The 23,381-nt window shown below is 33.4% G+C and overlaps 2 protein-coding genes across 2 annotated transcripts; one reads left to right on the top strand and one right to left on the bottom strand.

Annotated features, from left to right (window-relative positions):
• Nucleotides 1–1,725: 1,725 nt before the first annotated feature.
• EAF02_009982 (uncharacterized protein) lies at nucleotides 1,726–3,442 on the top strand (the record flags this gene model as incomplete). Its single annotated transcript, XM_038906030.1, has 2 exons — nucleotides 1,726–2,128; nucleotides 2,313–3,442. 2 exons carry the CDS (start codon nucleotides 1,726–1,728, stop codon nucleotides 3,440–3,442), a joined length of 1,533 nt encoding a protein of 510 aa, XP_038754142.1.
• A 4,190-nt stretch (nucleotides 3,443–7,632) lies between these two features.
• Nucleotides 7,633–8,763, bottom strand: EAF02_009983 (uncharacterized protein; the record flags this gene model as incomplete). Its single annotated transcript, XM_038906031.1, has 2 exons — nucleotides 7,633–7,695; nucleotides 7,744–8,763. The coding sequence occupies 2 exons, from the start codon at nucleotides 8,761–8,763 to the stop codon at nucleotides 7,633–7,635; spliced, it is 1,083 nt and encodes a 360-aa protein (XP_038754143.1).
• Nucleotides 8,764–23,381: the final 14,618 nt, after the last annotated feature.

The raw sequence follows: 23,381 nt of genomic DNA on the forward strand, positions 1-23,381 counted from the left end.
GATGATTTGCATTACACGTGGATGTCTGCCGCAAAATCAAGGAATTCGAAGCTTCTTACACCGGAAGTAGGTAAGTGGCCGATTAGCCAGCATTCCGATATGTGAGTGGACGGAAATCTAGTGTACTAAGGATCTAGCTTTTGGGTCAAGGGGTCCATGCCACGTCGCTGCAATGAATCAATGATCTCTATTCCAAAGTTCTGATGGGTTTAACTGCTAATGGAGTAGTAGAGTAGAATCCAGTGAAATAATTCCCTTGCCGGTGCGTTAAAATCTTGGAGATCGAGTAAACCTACAGTCGTTAACGGATTAAGTACAGATTGAAATGGAAGTTCGCCGACATGTTATTCTATCCCTGCTGTGTTTGCCAACGTACTTTAGAACTTTCGTCTCTGAGATTGATTTTTTGTTGATGTTGTCGTTGTCGTTTGTGTTGTGCTCGGTTACCAATACGAATACCAAGTTAAGGGTTGGGCAAAAGCGATCGTCACAAGCATTTCGAAGATCCCCCACCGTAAAGCCATCTCCGAACACCGATTGTTTACTTGAGACATCCTGACCTATCAATGCTTCCAGAATAAAAGATTGGATCTTGAAAATGTCATCATCGACAAATGATGCTCAAAATTTAAGAGGAAATCGATGTCAAAAGTAAAGAGTTCAAATTCACCAGTTACCGATACTAAATTTAGACACCAGTTGTCAATTGATGTACCGAGATCTTCCAAAGCATACGACAGCGACGATAGCCTTGAAAAAACGAGTAGAAGCAGTAGAAAGACTTGTGTCCAATGTGAATCGGCAGAAGTTCCCATAGTTCCAGAGCATCGACAAGACACTACCAAATCCAATGAACATGACGAGAACGCAGAACGGCTAGAGTTGATGGTGATATACAGGACTGGGGAAGAGAATTCTCTTCGCGTATGATTTCTGGACTTGTGCTGAAGTCTCCTCCTGTTTTGCGACGAAAGAAATTTGATGTTTTGCGGTCGCGGCCTCGCCCTCTCTCTGTAGAACACATTGCCGAAGCTACCCAACTCGGCCCATTCTCCTCAAGCATACGAATCTTTACCAATGCATGTACGGTCTGTGCAAAATCATAAATGGCACTCGTCTCGTCCCTCTAATGAATACATCGATGTCTTAGATGCGCATGACAACTTGAAAGGTGGACGAAGTCCAGAAATCGAGCGATGACTGCTGGAGTAAGAATTACGGGGAAGATGTAGTGAATCGAAATTTGGCCATGGAAAATTCTTAAGCAGCTGAAGATCCTAGCAATCCCCAATATCGCTATTTAAGATCTAGATATTATGGTGTGGCTGAGACTGAAGGGTCTAAACATTCTAGACCTAGACTGCCGGAGTTCATTCCTAAAAATGACGACACAAATAAGATCCATCCGACATCCAAAGTGTATCAGAATCTCTATTTTGCCTCGGCGGATCTCCACCAGAGACGAAATTGGGTTCTGCAGAGTATTCTTGTCCCACTAGCACCTGCCATAGTAAAGATGGCACGGTTTCTAATAGTCATGCAAGTAACTTCGATCGTCATCAAGGGGATCTAGAAACATTACCATACATTTTCGAAGCCACACACTACACTTCATCAATTGGAGAGGCTCGTCGTCGAGCATTTTTTTACACAATCACATCCAATCCATTCAGTATCACACCGTGAAGCATCAAATATTATCAATTCGTCAAGCAGCAATTTCCAATGAAGGAGACAATGCGAGCCAATTCGGTGCGGGATCGAGACACATCTCACTCAACCTCTACTACCACTTCGGCGAAGCACAACCACAATGTGTCTTCAGAAAATGGCGTTTCTGGTAAAGTCTCTGACAGAACTCCTCGATCAATGCCATCGCCATCAAAATATACTCCTTTCCCTACAGACAAAAAAGTAGAGACTAAAATCAATGGAGACGACATGCACGTTAATGGTACCAAATTCCCCATTGCAAATGGACAGAAGCATACGTCCTCGCCAATGCCTGATCATTTTGGGATGAATGGCTCATACCTTATTGGAGAACGGGCGGAGCCCATAGGCCTTGAAGGTGTGGTAGATCTTAACAATACTGTGGATACTACTGTACACGAAAAGGTTGCACCCGGTACATACAATCCCTCCCTTACTCGTCGCCATTCAAAGTCAAACCAATTATCACCTTTGAAACTCAATCCTTTATTACCAGATTCACCTGCTTCACCATCTTTTGTCCGCCCAGAAAATTGGCCATTTGTATCTGCAGGATCTACAGTAGATAGGAGCAGAAGCTGATTCATCTTTCTCATTAGCTGTTGTTCATGAACATATTTTGCCGACTTCACACGAAATTATAACGAAAGTTATTCATCGAGAAATCCATCAACATCATTGGTATCATCGAGTTCTTCCAGTTATCGATACCGAGGTCCTTCCAGCCAAACATTACGTTTATGGTGACGATGGAGACACACTGGTTAGAATACCAGAGTCGATGGTACGGGGTCATACCATCACAGGAACCTATACTAAAAACTGGTCCATTGTACATCACCACTCACAAGCTCCAGCTGAAGATCCCTTCGACTCCCCACTGTTCGGAGTCGAACCAGAATTACCAAACACAAAATACACAACACATTTTCAACCAGACTCGAAAGGTGGGCTTCAGTGGTCTCATGTAGCCGGTGAGCCCGTGAAAGTCATGGAACGAGAGTACATCACCGCAGAAGGCTTCCCCCGCAAGGAAACCTGGTGGAGGTATCCACCTGTTATGGCGACTGCTGCTCAGGAGGCCGGTCTAACAGTACCCATGCATTGGAATCATGTACCAGCTGGAAAAGAACAAACTATTACAGAAGCACCAGTATCGACCCCCAAAAAGGAGAAGAAAATTAAGGAACTTCGTGATTTGGAATATGCGCAAGCAGCTGAATACAACAACAGCATCGATCACATTGATTCCAACATGCAAAAGCTTCGCGAGCAAAAACTCTATGATGGTCTTTCAGACTCGGATTCCAAACATGCCCAAGAGCTCAACGGTACGCAATCACGTTTAGTCCCAAGAAAACTAGTTGCAAATCAGCAAACATATGAAAGACCACCAACTAGAGATTCAGGATATGGTGGTTTGGATGGTTCTCCTTCATCTGCTGGAAGAGGACTATCGCATTATAGAGATACCTCAGGCTCGAGTATATCAAGTCTTCTAGGTAGAGTACGAGGCGAGGACGGAATAAAGTCCACTCCTGTGGATGGAGAAGCTACCAAATACTTACAGAGAATGAGAGAAAAGAGACGAAGCTCAGGTGCTTCTTCAGGCACCACCTCTAGGTCTTGGGGTAGAAGAAGTGAGGATTTTCAAAGAGGTCCAAATTTTACCTTGCCCGAGAGACCAAAAAAGCCTGAACATCATTTTGGTGCTCTGACGGCATTATGATAAATAGTATGGATTGGTAGAATTAAAATGGTTGGGATTGGGTTGTAGAATCATGGAGAGACGCGTTCATTTCACATTTGTAAATTAATTATCACAGAAACCCTGTATAATAGCGAAAATAGAAAGTTATGTAATTATTAGGAGTTATATTCGCTGGTCAATATTTCCTCCATCGTCGATTTCCTCATCTTTACTCAGAAAATCATCGGCGACAATAACCAATCCTTACGATACATATTTTAGCATTAGAACCTCAGCTGGCAACTAACAGGTACCATGTACCTACATGCACCCCATTTTTACCCTTTGGTCGCCGGTCGCTAAAGAAACAAATAAACAAAACCCCCGCAGATCGCCACTAGGTCATGATCGACGCATCTAGACTGGAACTAGATGGTACTAGACTCGGAGCTAAAACTAGCGTATTAACCACATCTATGCGGATTGGGTTTAGGGGTCTAGGTTCAATCGATGGATCTATGACTTCATTGTGCTTTAAGAGGCAGGCGAAATGGTGACACGGGAAAGAGGAACGAGGAAGGTGGAAAAGGGAAGGTTCATGTGGAAGTGACAGGGAAGATCCGCTAGGAGATTGTTACGACTTGGAGACTCGTTATTTGCTTGTGTGTGCGTGGTTGCTTGGATGATTTGGGTTCTTTGGGGATTCAATTGGAATTGGGATGAGAATGCAAATGCAAATGCAGATGTGGATAGAGTTTGAGGTCTATTTTATATACGAGATTCTCTGAGTTAGAAGAGCCTCGTATATTAACATTGAGGGGTCTCTGCGGGGATGAGAGAAAGAGTTCAGAATTGATGTCTCTCTAAAGGCTTTTATATTTCAGTTATTGCTTCTAATATTTACATGAAAGATGCTGTGATAACTTTACGATCTCCGAAACAATTGAAAGGTAAATCTTCGTATTACAATTGTGAATTTTATGGTTTTGAACGTGGGTGGGTTTGGTCGATAGATCATTGTTGAGATTGTGGGATTCGATTCCAGCTTCCTATTTTGTCTCTATTAACGGTGTGAAGATTCTCCTGCCTGGATTGGTCTGGGGTCGCGGTGACATGAAAGCTTGGATTGGGTTGATGGGATGGAATGGTAATTTGAGATGAGTTTTGAGGTTCGTGCATTTGGGTTTGTGTATTTGAAGATTCGAGTTTGGAGGAAGGTAGGTGGCAATGCTATGAAGGGCAGCTTTTGATATTCGAGTTGAGAGTGATGGAACTCGTGTAGAAGTGAGGATTAGATTGCACAACTTAGGAGGGAGAGACCTTTGGGAGGGGGGCTCGTGGACACGTGATGATACCCAAGGCATTATCACGTGTTTAATGGGCAAGTTGGATGTTCCTGGCCTGCGAAGTAGATATGAGAAGGGAGTCAAGAATGGATTTTCATGCAATGGCTGTAGGAGCTTTGAAGAAATTAGGAACGAGATTCGTTGTAAATAACGAAGGTTCATTACACGAGGAAAGCGCATTAGGAAATCACATACTGACGTTCAAACAGTACTGGAAGTGATTATAGTTTGTTCATGTTGCATATCATGCTTTGAAAACGCCAGAACTGCAATCAATCAGCATTGTTGATGAAGGATTTTACAGACAAGACTGAAGATTTGATGAATGACGATGCAGATGGTCACTGGAGGATCATCAGGAGGAACACAAATTTATCAGAGTACATTGTGCAGGACATCGGCTGCTTGAAAACATTGGCAAGAATAGTACCACATGCACGAAGAATACAATTGTTAGGGCAGTCTACAATATTCTTCTTCTCTCATCTCCCATGGTATTGATGTGAGAATGATTTATTCGAGCCAGAATTCGTACAATAGATGGTATTTATCTGAAGTTTTCGGACAGGATACCTCATTTTTCGATTTTGTGTTTGGAAATTGGCGTTATCTCGTCTCGAGTTTCTCCGCTGATGATTTTCTTTTCCAAGAGAAGTACAGTCATTAGGTCTATCTCGTCTCAAATCCTGTGATTAGTTTACTTCATTGTTCGTATTGAGTACGAGTAATAACCATATTTTTCTCAATTCGAGAAACTAAAGAGGTTGCTATATCACATAAGATTGCTGTATCAGTGAGAAATTTGTATTTTGATGCATCTTGGATTTATCTTGGATTTTACTTGAGTAGAATTGAACAAACTCCGCACAAAAGATTCATCGGGTGATTGAATTTGAAGTATCCCACTTCGCGCAGTCATTTAAATACTACTTTCGATTTCAAAAATCACACAAAGCTAGTTGAATATGATCATTTTGAGACTATGATCATGTTGGGACTATGATCTGGTGCTGTAGAAAGTTATGTGTGATTCTCACACTCCTTGATGAGTCTTGGTTTGCCTCTCCTACAACATTACAAGAGGAATGTACCCCATGAGACAATTACTGTTCAATTCATTGTGATGAGAAGGGGGGCCGTAATGCCTATGGTATATTGAAGTAAGATTACAAAGAAGGTTCTCATGGAAGAGGTATTCTTACCCAGCAAAGATATTCTCATGATAAAGTAAACATTAGATAATCTCATGTGATTTCGATAGATATCGACTATCACATATGAACATTCGCTTCACAGTGGACAATGGCATGAATGCTGTAAACCAAGTTAACCCTTTGATCTGACTTTCCTGTATTGGTCTCTATCAATATTCTTTGCTGTGAAAATACGTATACGTAGAATGCTTTGCCGAAGCTGTTGCTATCCTTAAAGAAATTTGCTACCTTAAGCTTGACCTGTGATGTATTAGCCTCTTTATCCTGTCTTTTTCATTCCCTATTAATGCTCCTTTCTTCTCAATCTTTCTTTTGTTCACTTCTCTCTTGTAAGCTTTGGTAACCTGGAAACTTACCCATTCGTGTTGCAATGGGCTAGTTCCTTCCTGTTAACTCCTCGGACGCTTTAGTAATCTCATCATCATGATTTTTTCATTCAGGTTAATGTAAGTCAGCAGCACTGCTGATCTATTTTTTGACCCAATTTTTGGAGCTTGGATATTTTTTCATGAACGAAGTCATGTCGTTTTGACAAAGTGAATGTTGCAGTGAGTCAACATTGTACAATGGCCTCATTCTCATCATTCACCACTGAAAGATACTACCAATCTACTCATAGCCAGTGTTTTCCACAATGGTCTCCTGCATGTATGCTTGCTTCTTTGATTCTGCTAACTCTATCTCCTACAAAATACTATCGGTCTCATCATCATTACTAGCCACCAATTATCTATCTCTATCATTGAAGCAACTAGTTCACACACTTAATCGCCATCATGACATCCAGATTCGTACCAATGTCAGCAGGCTAGAAGGAGCTTTTCAAAGTCATCGTCAGAACTTCTCGTACTCCCAAAATCGTCATGAAAAAGCTCAACGCTGATGCTTTCGAGAAGCTTGATCAGCATCATTATTGGACGGAAATAGACATTAGACCCTATGTCCTCAGATGGTGGAAGACTAGTGATGCCAAGCGAATGGTCAAATGATGGATAGCACTGATGATGACGCTGTATTCCTTGCAATGGCATGAGAAGGGGCTCGCTAGCGAGACATGGAAACAAGCACATGAAGATGTTTTCGGTATTGTCAGGCAACAGATCATAGTAAGTATTCCAGTTTTTCTACAGTATTTTATCATCATACTAATTTAAAGATCTACAAAAGAATATGACGACTATTTTTGGTTTAAATTAAGATGAGAAAATCAATTACGCTGGTAGGTGTTCAAATTTCATGAATGACTGTATCTATGCCCTGACTAACACCAATTAGCAGTAGTGGGCCCTATTTGAGGCAAAACAATGTATTTGGGGGCTTTTCCATGCACTAGATAACACCATCTTAAAGGATAGAGAAAATGGAAGAGATGAGACAACACTGATGTTGAGATTTTACTGCGATTTAAATGTCTCTTTGTGAAATGCTTTCCACATTTCCAATTTAGATCATCTTGAACTGCAAATAGCCTATCTACTTGTAGCCGAATATACGCGATTCTCGTACCCCTCAAGCACACAACTATAAAAACAAGAGCCTTCACGATCAAGAACCCGAATTCCATAGATCTAAAAGTAAAATATTTCATATATGTGGGACATTACCCATAATATTGACATTTGGAGTCTGATATACTCCAATTGGTACATGGCGTAGTGATATGAAAGATTCAATCACCAGATACATTCTTGCCCCAACGTATGCTGATAGTCCAAGATAGAGGAGCATCAGTCTGACAAGATGTGAGCAGAAAAAAAGTGCCATTAATCAGAAATCGAACAATCCCTTTACACCTATCGCCATAGTATGTTTTGAAAATTTCCCACTTGTCCAGCGGGGTCTCTTCCCATCCGAGGGCATGCGCAATTTGTGCATCGCCATATTTCACTAGAGACCATATGCCAAAGCCGGTGGCTACAGCTATTAGATAATAGCACGATATCTTCCACAACAAGCGCTCTATCTCGCTTGGAAAGATGATAGAAAGCGCTCCAAGATGAGCGCACCCGTAAACCATAGGGACTATAGCCATTGCTGCCGATAGGTACGTAGCATCATCCGGAATCGCTTTGAAAACTATTCCAGTAAAGTTCTGAGCCCTCAGTGTTAGAAGTGGTTTGATGCTTGCCTTTGTATAACGATATATTGGTAGAGAAATCCTCTCAACCTGTTCATTAAAAATTATTGTTGTTTTTCCTGTACTATCGGTTGGAGGTGGATTCTTGAGCGGAGTTTGCATCTCTTTCAAATATGCTGCAGCTGAATCGAGCCTTCTCACATCTATAGACGTCAAGGAAACAGTAACGGATCTACCATCATATTTCTTCTTGTAATCCATATTGGCAGATCGATGATCCAGTCCCGGCCCAAAGCCTGATGCAAGTGATTGGCCCGTTGTCAATGTGCAGACCTCTTGCGCGTCGTTACTTGGTACATATACCAGAGGCTTTTCCTCTGCAATGCAAGCCTTTGAACGATCGTTGAGTGGCTCTTTCGATCGGTCCACATGCATTATAGTTTTAATCAAGCCCGTGGTCCCGACTTCAGAATCTGGCCCAACCATTACAGGCGTTGATATGGAGCTGCTCGCCATATCTTGATGTACTGAAAGGCGCTCTGGAGGCGCTTTGGTGTCTTGGAACATGACAAAGGTCGGTTCATCGTACTCAATCTTGGTGTCCGGTGTGTCATTGAGAATCTTGAAGCCATTGTGGGAAGCTGGCACTGGGTCTGTTACCCACTTCTTTGGGGGTTGCAAACCGAGCGAGCGATCTCCCCTCTCAGATCCCAAAATTAGCATATATGCTAAGGGCTAGTTTGAATGTAAAATCCGTGCTGAATCCACTGAAATAATCTGCACTTTGTGTCATCGCGGATTTCGTAGTGATATTAATCCGCTTCAAAAAGAGCGGATTATTAATCTGTAGTTTTATAGTTTAAATATCAAATTCATCAAATAATTCGTGATTTTTCTAGAATATTTAATTTAAACTTTAATTTGATATTAAAATCCTATATTTAAAATTGAGAATCATATTTATTTATTTATTTATTTATAGTGATTAACGTCTAATATCTGACCTCCCAAGGGGTATTCTAGACGTACTAAGGAGTGGGCCTACGGGCCGCTAGCGTTTCAGCTGCTCATAGTAGTGTAATGTTAGTTAATCAGGGGTTTATTGCCTCTAATATTTCTTTATTCAGTATTGCTTATAACAATCTTGTAATTGTTTTATCTAAAGATTTGTGATTCTGTTTTAGAAAGTCTTGTTTTGTATACTATTCGAATATTAATGGATAATCAGATTGATTATTGTCGATTAGGAAAGTGCTTGGAGTGCTTATGGCTGTTTGATGCGGGTCTTAGATTAATTAAAGTGAAAAACTCATTTTCGGGGTATTGGAATAGATTGGAATTTGTATAGTTTTATATAGTTTGAGTATATTCTAATATAGAATCTGGATTTAACGAGAAGGTTAGTAAAGCTATATTGTATTTGCAGGATGTAATTGATATATACTATTACATTTCATTCGGATCGAAGTCGATTTGGTATAAGCGGTTAATCATTGTGTATTTGATTATTGATTGAATATTGAAAGAAATGCAGTAGGCTTTTCTCAATCCTGTATATATAGATATTTGTGCTATTTTTATAATTAAATCTAATATGATAGATTGTAAAGTTATTATATCCGGTTCGCATTATTATAAGTCTGTATAATACCTTGCAAAGGAGTTTAAAAGCTTTTTGGTTCCAAGGTATTATATATTGGTTTTCATGTATTATATATTTCGGAAATCAGACCCCTTTTTTCCTTTCATTATTTACTTTTGGAGTACTGATATTTGGTATATAGAATAAAATGGGAGCTACTAATTGTAGGGAGGCAGGATGGGCTAGGGTTAAGTGGCTCAGCTATGTCCTGATTAGTAAGGTGATCGGTTGTTTTGTTATCCTCAATCTCAGTATACCTAGAGGATCACTTGATTACAATATTATAATATTGTATTACTTGATAGCATTTGTGGTATGTCTATTGAAAGAAGGCAATAGTATTTCCTTATATTCCCCAGATTACTGAGGTATTATTAATATATAATCATATTCATTCCTAATAGGAACAATTAATAATACTTAGGAGGCATTCTAGTTTCTACTATATGCCAATTGCCTCAATATCAAAAATATACGATTGTTTATATATATAGCTATAGCTATTATTGATTTATTGCTTATTATAATAGATTACAAAGCCGTATTCTATATAATAACTATATTTATTGTATTATTCAGATCTGTTTAAAAATACAAAATAATCTTCTTGAAAGATTAAGTCCCATTATTTCTTAAATACTTTTATAATATTCTTTTTATCTATATCATTTGTTGAATCGATATAGCACTCGAAAGAAAAATAAGGCTATAAAAGTTTGGAACGCTTGGTAATAAGAATTGCTCATCTTATTCTTTGCAGTTTTGTATTAGAACCTTTTAGAATACCTATATCTCATCTTTTTTTTCTAATATACAGCTTTAATTGATTTACAAATAAATATTGTACATCCACTATCTAAAGCTGAAATGTGAACCTCAGTTTGGCTTGCTCTAATACAATAATTCCAGTTGGAAGATCAATTTCTACAAGAAATACAATTGTTAGAATTATCTTATAAATAGGTAAAGTTCTTTGTGCTACATTGTGAATTGTTTTGCTAATTAGATCAATATATTTTTTAATCCTAATGCTGATCGGAATATAATCTGTATTTGGGTATTGTTTGTATAACCCATCAAATTATACTTTGGAGCTGAAAAGGGTAACAGGGAGTATATAGGTAATGATTGTTTTTCGCAAATAGGCTACAGATAGTCCGTAGGCTGTATAAACTATTGATCGGATGTAGAATACAATACGCATAGCTTTCGCAATATGCATTTTGATATGCTATAAAAACATTAAACACCGATCAAAAAAAACACCAAACCAGCATAAGATTGGTTGTACTTTGTTGATAAATTCTAAAGGGATTAGCATAATAACTAGGTCCCGATTTATCCTTATAGCCGGGTTTGCAATTTCATATTTCCTTGATATATAAAATAACTCAAACTTTTTTAAAATGAAAAAGACCTTATTCTGATCTTTCCATTATAAAATGCGTCGAACGATTTGATAAAGCATATATATATTTGTAAATAGGTTCTTAGATATATAATATATAACTATATTATCAGTATATCCGAAACATTGTGCTCTATCTTGATTGAAAAGCTCAGCAAGATAGAGGGTATATAGAATAGGGGAGAGTGGCAATCCCTAGGGGGTATCGCATACAATCGGGAAATCCTGTATTGTAATCCCCTCAAGCTTTACATATATACATCTCCTAGTTAGAAATGAATTAATGAATTACAAAAACGCTATAGATCAATTCTGCTTTTTTATACATTATAGAAGCTGTTTTTTAAGAAGTATATTATAAATGCTTTGTACATCTATTATTATTAATATAATCATTTTGCTAACTACTAAAGTAAGCTTAGTATTATGAGTGAAAGTAACTGTAAGATCAATATCAGCTCTTTTCAATAATACTTTGCAATATTGAGGGCTGATAACATTGTATCTCATAACCGTTTATACAATTTGACTGGCGATATATCTTTCTAATCCTTTTTCAATATACAATATCAATATAATCGGCCTCTATAATCTCAGGGACATTCTATCCTTTTTACCAACCTTAGATAGTATAACTATTTCAATAAGTTTCTATTCATTAGAATAATAACTAAGTTTAAAGCAAACTGCGAAAATCTTATATATTACACTCTTTATACTAGGCCAGTATACTTTAAGGAGGCAAACGATTGCTCAATCGATTCCGGGTGATATACTCCTAACTCCTATTATATATTTTTCCACTTCCTTTATAATAATCGTTCTTTTTTATAATAAGATTGTCTGATAGCTTTATTTCTATAAAGGATTATACTATAGATTGTCCGATGCTTTGAAGCGGTCAAGTATTGTTATAAAGAGTACTTTAGCTTTTTCTCTAATATTAATAATCTTCTGGTCTTCGATTATTAAAGGAAAAACCTTGAGGCCTACTTCTGGGGTTAGCTTATACTAGTTTATAACTTTGTATAATTCCTGATTATTCTATATATCATTCAAGTGCTTAATTTAATAAACTTATTTCGATATTTATATAACTCTTTATAGATCCTATTGGACAATTATTATTCCATTAGTAGTTCCAGTTCTTCTGATTTGTATATATATTCAGTATGCCTTCTTACACTCGTTAATCTACCACAGGGATAATCGATAGGGTTTGTAGCCTTTCTGCCCCACAGCTATTACAAAGGCGCTCAATACGCTTGTGAGTCTGGCAATCAGTCTGTTGATATCATAAATAGATTGAAGATCTGGGTTCTAGAGGTTTGCTAAGCGATTGGTTATTATACCTACTAAACAGGATAAATCTAAATTGTGTATCCAGATATATATTTGCTTGTATTTAAAGGTTTCTTTATTCGAAATAGTAATAACTTGAGTGATATAATTGGAGCTGTTGTATAGGTTATTATTGATTATTATTATAGTGGTGATTAAATTGGAAAAGGTCAGATTCAGAATATATTCCCTTATATATATAGGAGCACCAGGAGTTCCGATATATTCTATTTCTTATTCGATAGTTTATTGTATAAGTATATCATCTTGATTGGCAGTTGCTACTCCGGGTTCCCATAAATCATACTTAGCATTAAAGTTATCTTCAATAACTATATCAATCCTTAGGGCAATCTCTAGTTCGAGTATATATTCTATTATTAATAAATTAAGCAGAGTATAATAGATATTAAGGATTGAATACTCATTAATATTGATTCAAAGTAGATCCCTATTTCCAGTTTGCTTTATTTATCTAACCTTTAAGTTACCTTCTTTTCGTATATAGGTAATCACTTATAGCTTATGCTTAGAGCTATCAGCCATTCCCCAGATATCAATCGGCTGGTATTGGTTATATACAGCATGATTTTGGATTGCCAAGTTTTTGTATAATCGGGGTTCTTGAATACAGATGATATCTATATCAGTTTCTTCAGTGATCTATAGGAAGATAATATAATTGGAGTGTCTATACTCTACATTTGCTTATACGATTATGAGCCCCCTTTCCCTTGTTGAGTTTATATTAATTATATGATTTATACAGGGGTAATAGTGATTTTGTCGACATTTGACTCACTCCTTTTGCTTATTTCAGAATTAGGAGATGAAAAGGCTTTTTCAGCTATAGCTATTATATTATAGTTTACCTCTTTGTTAATGTGATGCGGAGGGTTACGGCTCGGGGTGTGAATCGGATTGTTGGAGGGGCCCTCCCCTGATCAGGCCTATTTAAATAATCAATCTACCAATTGCTATTTGTTCTTATAGGTAGTAATATAGGCTCCCAATATAGGGGGTCTGGGGATAACCATTTGAGATTGTTTAGCTAGTGTTGGAGTAGGTATCTTTCCTTTATATATTTCCTAAATCTCCTTTTGGTTAATAATTCTGATTTCTTTTACTTATTAATAGATAAGCCTGATCAGTTTTCCATTAACTGATCGTAATGCTGTAGGGCAATTGCTGTATACAGATTGAAAGGGTTCTAGATATCCTGTATATTAAGTATTATTTTGATATTGCTTATAAATCTTTCTGTTGATATATTTAGCAATCAGTTTGCTACACCTAAAACAATAAACCGGACAATAATATATATACGGGTTATAGTATAGCTAGCACCCATTGAAGTACTGTTATGATTAAGGGCATCGCGATCTATCAAAAGACTTCGAGTATTCATTAATATTAAATAGCCGGAATAGTTTTACTATCTTCTTAAAACTAACAATCTAGTTAGTCCTTTTTGTAAAAGAGTTTACTCTATACTTAAAGACTCTATATTACATTGATTTCTTTCCTATCTACACTTTAATCTCTTTTTAGATAATTATATCTAGAAGTATTGTAAATACATTCAGTATGTTATAAAAGATCTAAGGTACAATATAATTATACTAAATCTTCGCGACTTGAGTATTATTTATATCAAATATAATAATTAGTTATATACAATTTTTGTTTTATAAAAGATTCTTGTATTCCTTTAATATTTTGTATCCTAAAGTTTATCCTATCCTATTACAATAAAATAAGGGGATTAGTTCGAGTCTTAATTCAGGAACTGTTTCTATAATCTTTAATCACAATTCGAAGAGGTTATTGGCAATCATTTATTGTCTACTTCCCATTTTTATAAAGATTGTGTAACTGTTTCACTCCTGTTATTCGTATTCCTATATCGTTTTCATCATTTTGGGCATACTTGCCTTAATACTCTTCAATATTTAAGGTATCCCTCCAATCTTGAGTATATCAGTATAGGATTTAGTAGTTCCCTTTAAATTTGCTTTTATAATTAGTATAGGGATTTTCTGTATAAGCTTGGCTTGTCTTATAGTCTTGATTATATTATCAATATATACAGATCTCAATATATCAGCATAGCTTAATTTCATCTTGCTTAGAGTTTTAATACATATATCGATTGTGCTTATAATCTTTAGGATTATTTGTTGCTTTTTGTTCTTCTTATAGAATTGATTGGTTATTGCTTTATAGATAAACCGTATATTGTTATTTTCATTTGTTTTAGTTATTAATATAATCATTATCATCATTGTTAAAGCGATTGGATCGTAACCCGACACACTCGGCGGTGCGACAGATTGTTTACAACCACACATTGATAATATTATGATATTATAAGATTCCTTCAATATGATTTGTTATAATATAGCTAGTATCCGTTATTGAATGATCCTATTGCTATAAGTATAGTAAAGTATTCCTGAGAATCATATAAAAAGCTTTAATAAAATAATAATCTTAAAAAAGTATTTAGAATTGGAAAAGAAATATATTTTGATTTTATCTTTCTTCTTTCTTTTCTTTTCAAAAAAAGAACCTTTTTTTGAAATATTTTTGAAGTTATTTTCTATATATAAAATTATTTTAATAATTAATAATATAATTATTATTTAAAACACCTCAAAAGTATTTAGGAAATCGAAAATTATTGATAACGATAGTAATCGAAGGTTTGTATTTATATAAAAAAAAAAAAGATAGAAATCTCGAACTCGAAATCCTTCTTTCCTAATTCGTTATTTCAAACAAAGCTCAAATCTATAGTAAAAGCAATCGAATCTCAAAGCTAACTTCGAGATTATAATATATCCTTCTTTTCTTTTATTAAAGATTTACTATTCAATTCCTTTTATAATAACAATATTATCTTTAATTAAAAAAAGATATTCTTTACAAAAAGAAAAGCTATATATAGATATTTGATTTAAATAAAGCTTATTTTAATTATATTAATTTATAATATATAATAGGATTTCGAAATCGATAAAAGGACTTTCAATAAATATCAATATAAACAGTAATAAGAATAATAACAATAAGAGGGATATTAATAATAGCTATAACATTAATTAAGACCTAAAATATAATATCTATAATGATTTAGAAAGTAAAAAGAATCCCTTTACCGATATTATTGAAAGGGAAGATAAATTAGTGAATCCGGAAACTAAGACTAAAGATATTTCAAAGAAATCTACAAATCAGTTTAAATAGAAATTCTATGAAAAGCTTCTTTTAAATTTAATACAAAGTTATTTATAAAAGATTAGTCAATAATCAGATCAATTTATTAGATAGAGAATACTTTATTATAATCAATTTGCATAAGCTATTGCTTTAAAGCATAAGATATATATTAATAATAATAAAAATCTAATTGATAATCAAATTAAAAGAAAATCAATTCGATATGAATATTCTCTTTTTTTATTGTTTATTTGATTTAATTGATTTGATTTAGATTAAGGAATGTTCTATAGAATATTAATATCTTTTTAATCTATCTGATTAAAATATTAGATTTAATGAAAAGAATAATATTATATAGCTTTATACACCTGATCATTTATAGAAAATGCTTCTACAAATAAGCAAAGCTAATAATCGAAAATATCGTTGGCATTAAAGTCATTATATAGAGAGCTGGTTGATTCTTTAATTTCTATTCGAAACTTATATAGCTAATAGTAAATTTGTATATCACTCTATAGCTTTAATACAATAAACAATTGTTCTTTGAATAAGAAGAATAATCTTATTGATTCAATATACTCTATACCTTTTTCAGATAAAAACACTAAAAGATAGAATAAATATAGCTCTGGAATATATAAAATAAGGAATTCATATTTTTGAGATATATTTTATTATTAATTGATTTATAATCATGAATTGTAGTATATTCAATCGAATTATACAAGACCGAGCTCATAACAATCATATCTACGGATATCCCGAAATCATATTATACAATACATACAGCGCGATCGCTGTAGTGCTTCGAGCTGTTTGGCTTGAGAATGCTGTTGTAATAGAATCAGAGAGAGCCAGCAAACCAATCGTTACCTATAGGGATAGTGGGCTTCTCGATCGATTTCGATAATTGCTTTTTAATTATTACTTTGAAGAAAATGCGGATTAGTAATAAAAACCACTGGTTCCCTTTCAAGCTTGCTTGAAAATAATCAGAATATTATTGAAATAACTGTAAAGATAGCTATTCAAAAAAAGATTAATATACAATAGAAATATACTATAAATAAAACTTTAATATTTATCAGTTTCAAAATAATCCTTATATAGTTTGTAATGCAATTTGTAAAATAGGATCTAAGCTGACTGGTAGGAAAACTGGTATACAGAGCATTAATAGTTATCATAGATAATATAAAAGGAACCTTTAACTCGAAGCTAGTAATAAAAGCATAAAGCCAATTATGCAAATGTATACGGGAATGCTTCAAACCCCCAAAACTGCAATTGTTATTCCCTCCGGCTCAATAATGAAAGTAAAAACTGTAAATAGGCCCAAGCGAATAATCATAAAGCACTGAGATTAGAATATATAAATAAAAGACTCTTTCTTTAATTTGATAAACAAATCAAGATAAAATCATTCTTATAAGGAATCAGATAGGCATTAATAAAGGTAATCCCAAAAATTGCTACTCTAAAGGCTAGAGCTATTGCAACAATAACAATTATCTGAACTGGGTGGGCAGTTACAGTTTCCCTAGAAGTCTGTATAGTCCTTCTTGTAAACAAGTAATAAGCTATAGTAGCTATTAAAGCTACAGATTTTGTAATTAATGAGTTATGGTATATATATATAGTACCAGAGATTCTGATAATTATTATCAATCTTTTAGGAATGCTTATAAAAATTGGGAAAAAACAAATAAAAAAAGAAATCTGGTATTAGATGGGATTATATTCAGTATGGGTAGTAAGATTCAAGTTTGGAGTAGATGAGTAAAATCGGATTATCTGAATACTATTCTTCTAAAAGCAATCACCTCGTTGTAATCTATTCAACAAGATCCGAATGTTCCTAGCAAGTAGAAGACAAGTTTTGGGAAGATACGATCCAGGGTGTCAGTAATACTATAAAAGCTGGAAATACAAAAAAGAAATGGTATACAGAAAGTGTGTATACTCGCTATTTATTTATAAGTCAATTGGGGATTATAATTATTTAATATAATATGCAGGATACTGCAGACCCTTCCCAACAGATTATAACAATTGTTTTATCAAACCTTAATAGATGAATGGCAAGATAGTGTGCTCGGATCAAAAGTAGATCTAGATTATCCGATAAGCAGGGGAAATCAATATTATTATTGCCTTAGTATTAGTAATAATAGTTCAAATATTAGTGATAGTGTAAGGAAGGAAAAGGAAATCTAGAATAGATGTAATCTTTTAATACAAAGATGGTAGTAATTCGGAAAGCGATATTAGAAGAGAGCAAGCGAATGATATCTCGGGAAGCTTAACGGATGAAAAGCGGGATGTATAAGGCCAATATATTATCTATAATAGGGTAGTAAAGATCAATAAGAATCTCAATCTTAAAGCTTTAAATAATTAGATTATAATTAGGGAATATAATATAATAATAGAAGATCTATATAAATAAATCAAAGCCGCTATCTATTATCTAAATAAATATACGGAAAAGCCTTGTACTGTATGTAGCAATATTACAGCAAGCGTTTAAGGAAAAGATTGATGTAATATATATACAAGAGCTCTAGGTATTTAATATATATATTCAAATACATAATGGATATTAATGCTTATTCCCAATAATCTCCTGGAGGGGAAGTGGGATATGTAAGAAAGGGTAGGGATGTTTATAAATAATAATATATATTAGAATTAAAACTAGATTACAAATACTATAATTAATAGAAAAGAAGTATAAAGATTATATATAACTTTCTATAAACGGAATTAAACTATTAAATTTATATAGAAAACTGAATATCTCAGGAGTCCTAGAGATAATCCTTGATCTAATACTAATTGGGGATATAATTATTAAGGAAGACTTCAATGTTCACTACATATTATTCGAGCTAAATGTGAATATAGTGTATAATGACAATCAGCTTGCGGAATAATCTAGTAACAAAGATCTCAAATTCACGAACATCCTGGGGCAAGCAATATATAGAACAGGATATATGATCAATCTAGTCTTTTCCAATATCCTAGGAATATATATAGAAGTCAGAGCTGATATATATTGCGGATCCGATTACAATACCCTCCTCACTATTATACAAAAAGCGAGCTCAGCATTGAGATCCCAATATGTATATCACATTAGGAAGGAAAACCTATTTCTGTTTCAAAGAATGATATTAGTTAATATAGTAGGAATCAAATAGGAGATACAGATAGCAATTATAAATGTAGCTCTAAATCGAGCTATTGAAAATATATAGAAGGTATTATAACAAACAATCAGAATAACAGGAAAAACCGGATTGGAAGATAGGAAAATCGGTCTTCTGGTGAACATCCGATTGTATGATTGTTCGAGATATATATCTCCGGAGCTGTACAATTAATAGCAATTACTCTATAAAATGCAGAACATTCCTATTGTGTATATAATAAGCTAAAAGAGGGTATTAGAGGAAATTCCTTAATGAGATGAAATTAGATTGAGATCTGTATAGAGTGATTGGATGGTATAACCTGAATCCCATATACTACTTTTTATTAATTATAGTAGGCGAATGTATTATTATATCAAATAAAGAAAAGGCTGAGCTGCTATATTTGGAAATTCTATAGTGTTTTAAAGCTACTGACAATCTCCCAGACTCCGAATACAATCAAAATAGGGAAAAACTATTTTGAGGGGAGCCTATCTTTATAAAGGAAATGGAATGTAATATTATAAGAATCTCGAATATATCCTAGGGATAGATTAGATTATAGTAAAATTACTGAAAACTATTTGAATAGAAATAGGTTTAGTTCTATATATTATTTTCAATAAATATTTATAACTTAATCACTTTCCTATAGTATAAAAGTAAGTAAAAATAGTTATACTATCAAAAATAGGGAAGATAAATCAAACATCCCCATGATCATAGCAGCCTATCACTTTCCTCTTTTGTATTAGAAAGGGTCTTGAAAGGATTATAACAAAATGTCTAGTATAGATAACCCTAACACAAGAAATACTCAACTCATAATACTGTGATACTCTTTCGAAACAATTGGCTATAGACTTAGTAATATTGTTTGTTTATAATATAGAAATAATGCTTAACAAAGGTCACAAAATCACAATGGTTACACTGGATATACAAAAAGCATTTGATGCTCTACTTAAAAACAGATTTCTGAAATGAATAAGGGGATAGGGGTTCCTATAGAATCTGATTGCTCTGATTGACTCCTTCTTAATCTAAAAGCAATTTAGAATTAGATTTAACAAAGCAATAACTAACTATAACACAATGGAATGTAGTATTCCATAAGGCTTACCCCTCTCGTCAGTCCTGTATATACTTTATCTTACAAAATTACTTTAGCAAGACTCTAAACTCTAATTCGGGTATACAAACGACATCTATCTATACTAATTATCAGTAAGCATTCAACAAAACATTGCAATATTAATAAGAGATATAAAAAGCATATTTCGCTGGGGAACTAGAAACAAAATAATCTTTATATCCGAAAAGATGGAGATGATCTATATAATACGATACAAGCATTCTATCAATCTGGTATACAAAATAAATCGCGATTACACTATTTCTTCGATTATATCAGAATCGGTTTTATAATAGTTAGGTATATAGTTTGATTACAAGTTTATATTCAAACAGTATATCGAAATGCAAGCAGCCAAAAGCTAGAAATTAGTTTATCACATTTAAGGGCTAGCTCGGATTACAAACGGATTTCCTAATAGTATTCTTATAAAAAGTAGTGATCATTTGCTTATATCCAGTCCTATTTTATAGGGCAAAGGTATGGTATATAGAACAAACAAAAACCATTAAACAGTATCGAGATGGGATATTAGTAATAGTGAGTGCCCGATTAGGAGGAGCAATTCTAACTATTAATAAGATCCTATGAATAGCAATCAGAGGAGTCCTCCCAGTCTAGTGAACAATCCCGAATATAGTAATAATGAGGGATAGCATTCTCCTACTAATAGAAGTAATACTAGAACAAATAAAATGGAAAGCAGCCTTCCATACCCAAATTATTGATTCAAAACACTTACTTTATTACTAAGGGATAAAAGCTATCTACTCCTTTGGCAACAGAGAAGGCTAATTGTAGTTAATCAGAACAAAGATTTAGATAATTAGTTAATACCTTCCCCAAATTAAGGAGATAACTTTAGCAAAGCTTTATTACACACCAGAATATTGAACGGATCTTATTAAAGGTTTTATAAAAGAGATAGTGGTAAAGTAGTTTCAGGAATGATAGAATAAGTATATATACAATTAGATTACTATATTCTCTAATAAATTGGAACAGACCAATAAGGATAATAGACGAATAGGATATGGATATATTATATATAAAGGACAGACAATAGTATACAAAGAAAATGGTGGATTGTATTATAACTCTTATATATTCAATATAAAAACAATCGGGGCATATCGAGGCCTTCAAGCAGTGATCAGAAATATTATTGGTATAAAACAAATGGAAATCTGTATGTACATCGATAGCATATCAGTGATATAAGGAATGAGAGGTACAGTCTTTATTATATCGCAATGGGCTTTCCTCAAATACTATAAACTAATACAAACACATTCGATTCAGATCAAATGGTCGTTAGGCCATATAGGGATTGAAGGGAATAAGCATACAGATGCACTCGCTAATAAAAGGACAAGAAAATCAGCCTCAGGGTATACGAATCGATCTACAACAAGCGGTATCCGTTTTATAACAAAAACTACTATGGAATCAGCAATATAGACATAATGGATTAAATAAATATTAATACTCTTTAAATAGTATTAGAAATGGAATTCAAAGAGTATAAATAAATACTTTAAGGAATTAGAATTTTTACAAGTAATTCTTTATTGTATATTAACAATCTGCTTAGTATATAGCGACTTTGAAAACTATTACCAATAATTTAAATATAAGAAAACAATAATCCATTGCTTATATAAAGCATTCAAATCCTCTGAGTATATTATGTATTGCCACAAAGTCCTTGCGATCTATGAAACCTAGCCTCCAGATATTAAGCCCAAATATCCATTCTACAATCAAACAGCTCAAGAATGATTATTGAAACAGTTAATATATACATTAGCCAAATTCACTAAATTCATTACTATAACAGATTTCTATAAAAGCATATACCCTAAAACATTATTAGAAGAATAAAAAGAAAGAAGGAAAGGGATCGATTAATCTAGGCAAACATAAACAGAGAATAGGAGGGGATAGATCTAGAAAAGCTATATGAAAGAAAATTGAAGTACACAGTATACTATATTGCAATAGAATATATACAAAAGCTACCCTTACAGGATAAAGTAGCTTTCAAACAAATATTATATAGAAGATCGGAAAGTGTGTACGGAAACGCTCAGAGGATTGGAGACAAAGGTACAAATATACTAGTTATTGTTTAAAAGACTACTAAGGGTATTGAGATCCTATCCCTAGAAAAAAGGGATCATATAAACTAGAAGATTATCCCGCAGTTAGCCCAACTGTAATGCCCCCTGGGAGGCTCGCCTATACGGCCTGGTTGAAAATTACTAATAATAATAATAATAATAATAATAATAATTGATTTATAATTAGAAATAAAGCGATATAAATAATCTATTGCCAAACTATATATTATTAAAAAGGTCTTGAAAAATTATTTCTTTTAAAATTACAAATAGTTTATTTTATATTAATAAATCTTAAGAGATTTTAATAAATCGAAAAACTATTCTAACACCTTATATACTCAAATCAATAATTTATTATTTCTTTAGCATTAAGTATACTATATAATTGTATAAAACTATTTTAATAAATATAAATCCCTAGGGGCTGATATTGCTTTCAAACTTATTGATTTCCTATAATATTCAATATCTAGTATTCATTAATCTTATAGTGAGTTATTGATATTTATATATATAGATCCATTTCAAATAGAGTTTATGGATAAGATTTGTAGAGAATTTAAAAAGCAATACAAAAAGGAAAATAATGAAATGCCTCTATTATCCACTCCTTTATAACAAGCTTTAATGAAGGGTGGCTTTCAAATTCTAATAGCTTTTGATTTAGTAGTTTTATTTACTCTGTTTTTTTATTGTATGTTTTTATTAATATAATCTTTGTATTTATTCAATTAAATATTAATATTATATCTTTTAATACCTTTATCTTATTTAATATTAATAATATATGAGTATGAATAACATTTATTCATTAGTCCTAGATATATGAAATAAAGAATATAAGTATGTAATAACTGGCTAATAAGAAATAGCAAATGAGAAACGGCTGATAAGAAACGGCTAGTGAGAAACAACTAGTAAGAAATGATTAGTGAGAAAACTATAAAGTTTAGCCTTTCAAGATATAATATTCATTAATAATAAAGATTGCTAATTTCATTATTCTTTGAAGAAAAATGCTATCTATATCTTTAATAGTTTGCCTTTTTGTATGAAATATACAATATTATAGTATTATAAATTAAATCAATAATCTATTCAATTAATAAATAAAAAGAATAGAAAACACACTCTCAAAATGAATAATTATAAAGGATTCAACTGTCTCTTGAATTACTATAAAAACAATAGTATTCCATCTCCAACACTTTCCATTAAATATAAATTGATCCAAAACCTCTTTAATTAAATATTGAAAAAG

Source organism: Botrytis sinoallii, assembly GCF_014898435.1.
Source record: "Botrytis sinoallii strain Bc 23 chromosome Unknown BSIN_023, whole genome shotgun sequence".
In the NCBI taxonomy this organism is placed as follows: Eukaryota; Fungi; Ascomycota; class Leotiomycetes; order Helotiales; family Sclerotiniaceae; genus Botrytis; species Botrytis sinoallii.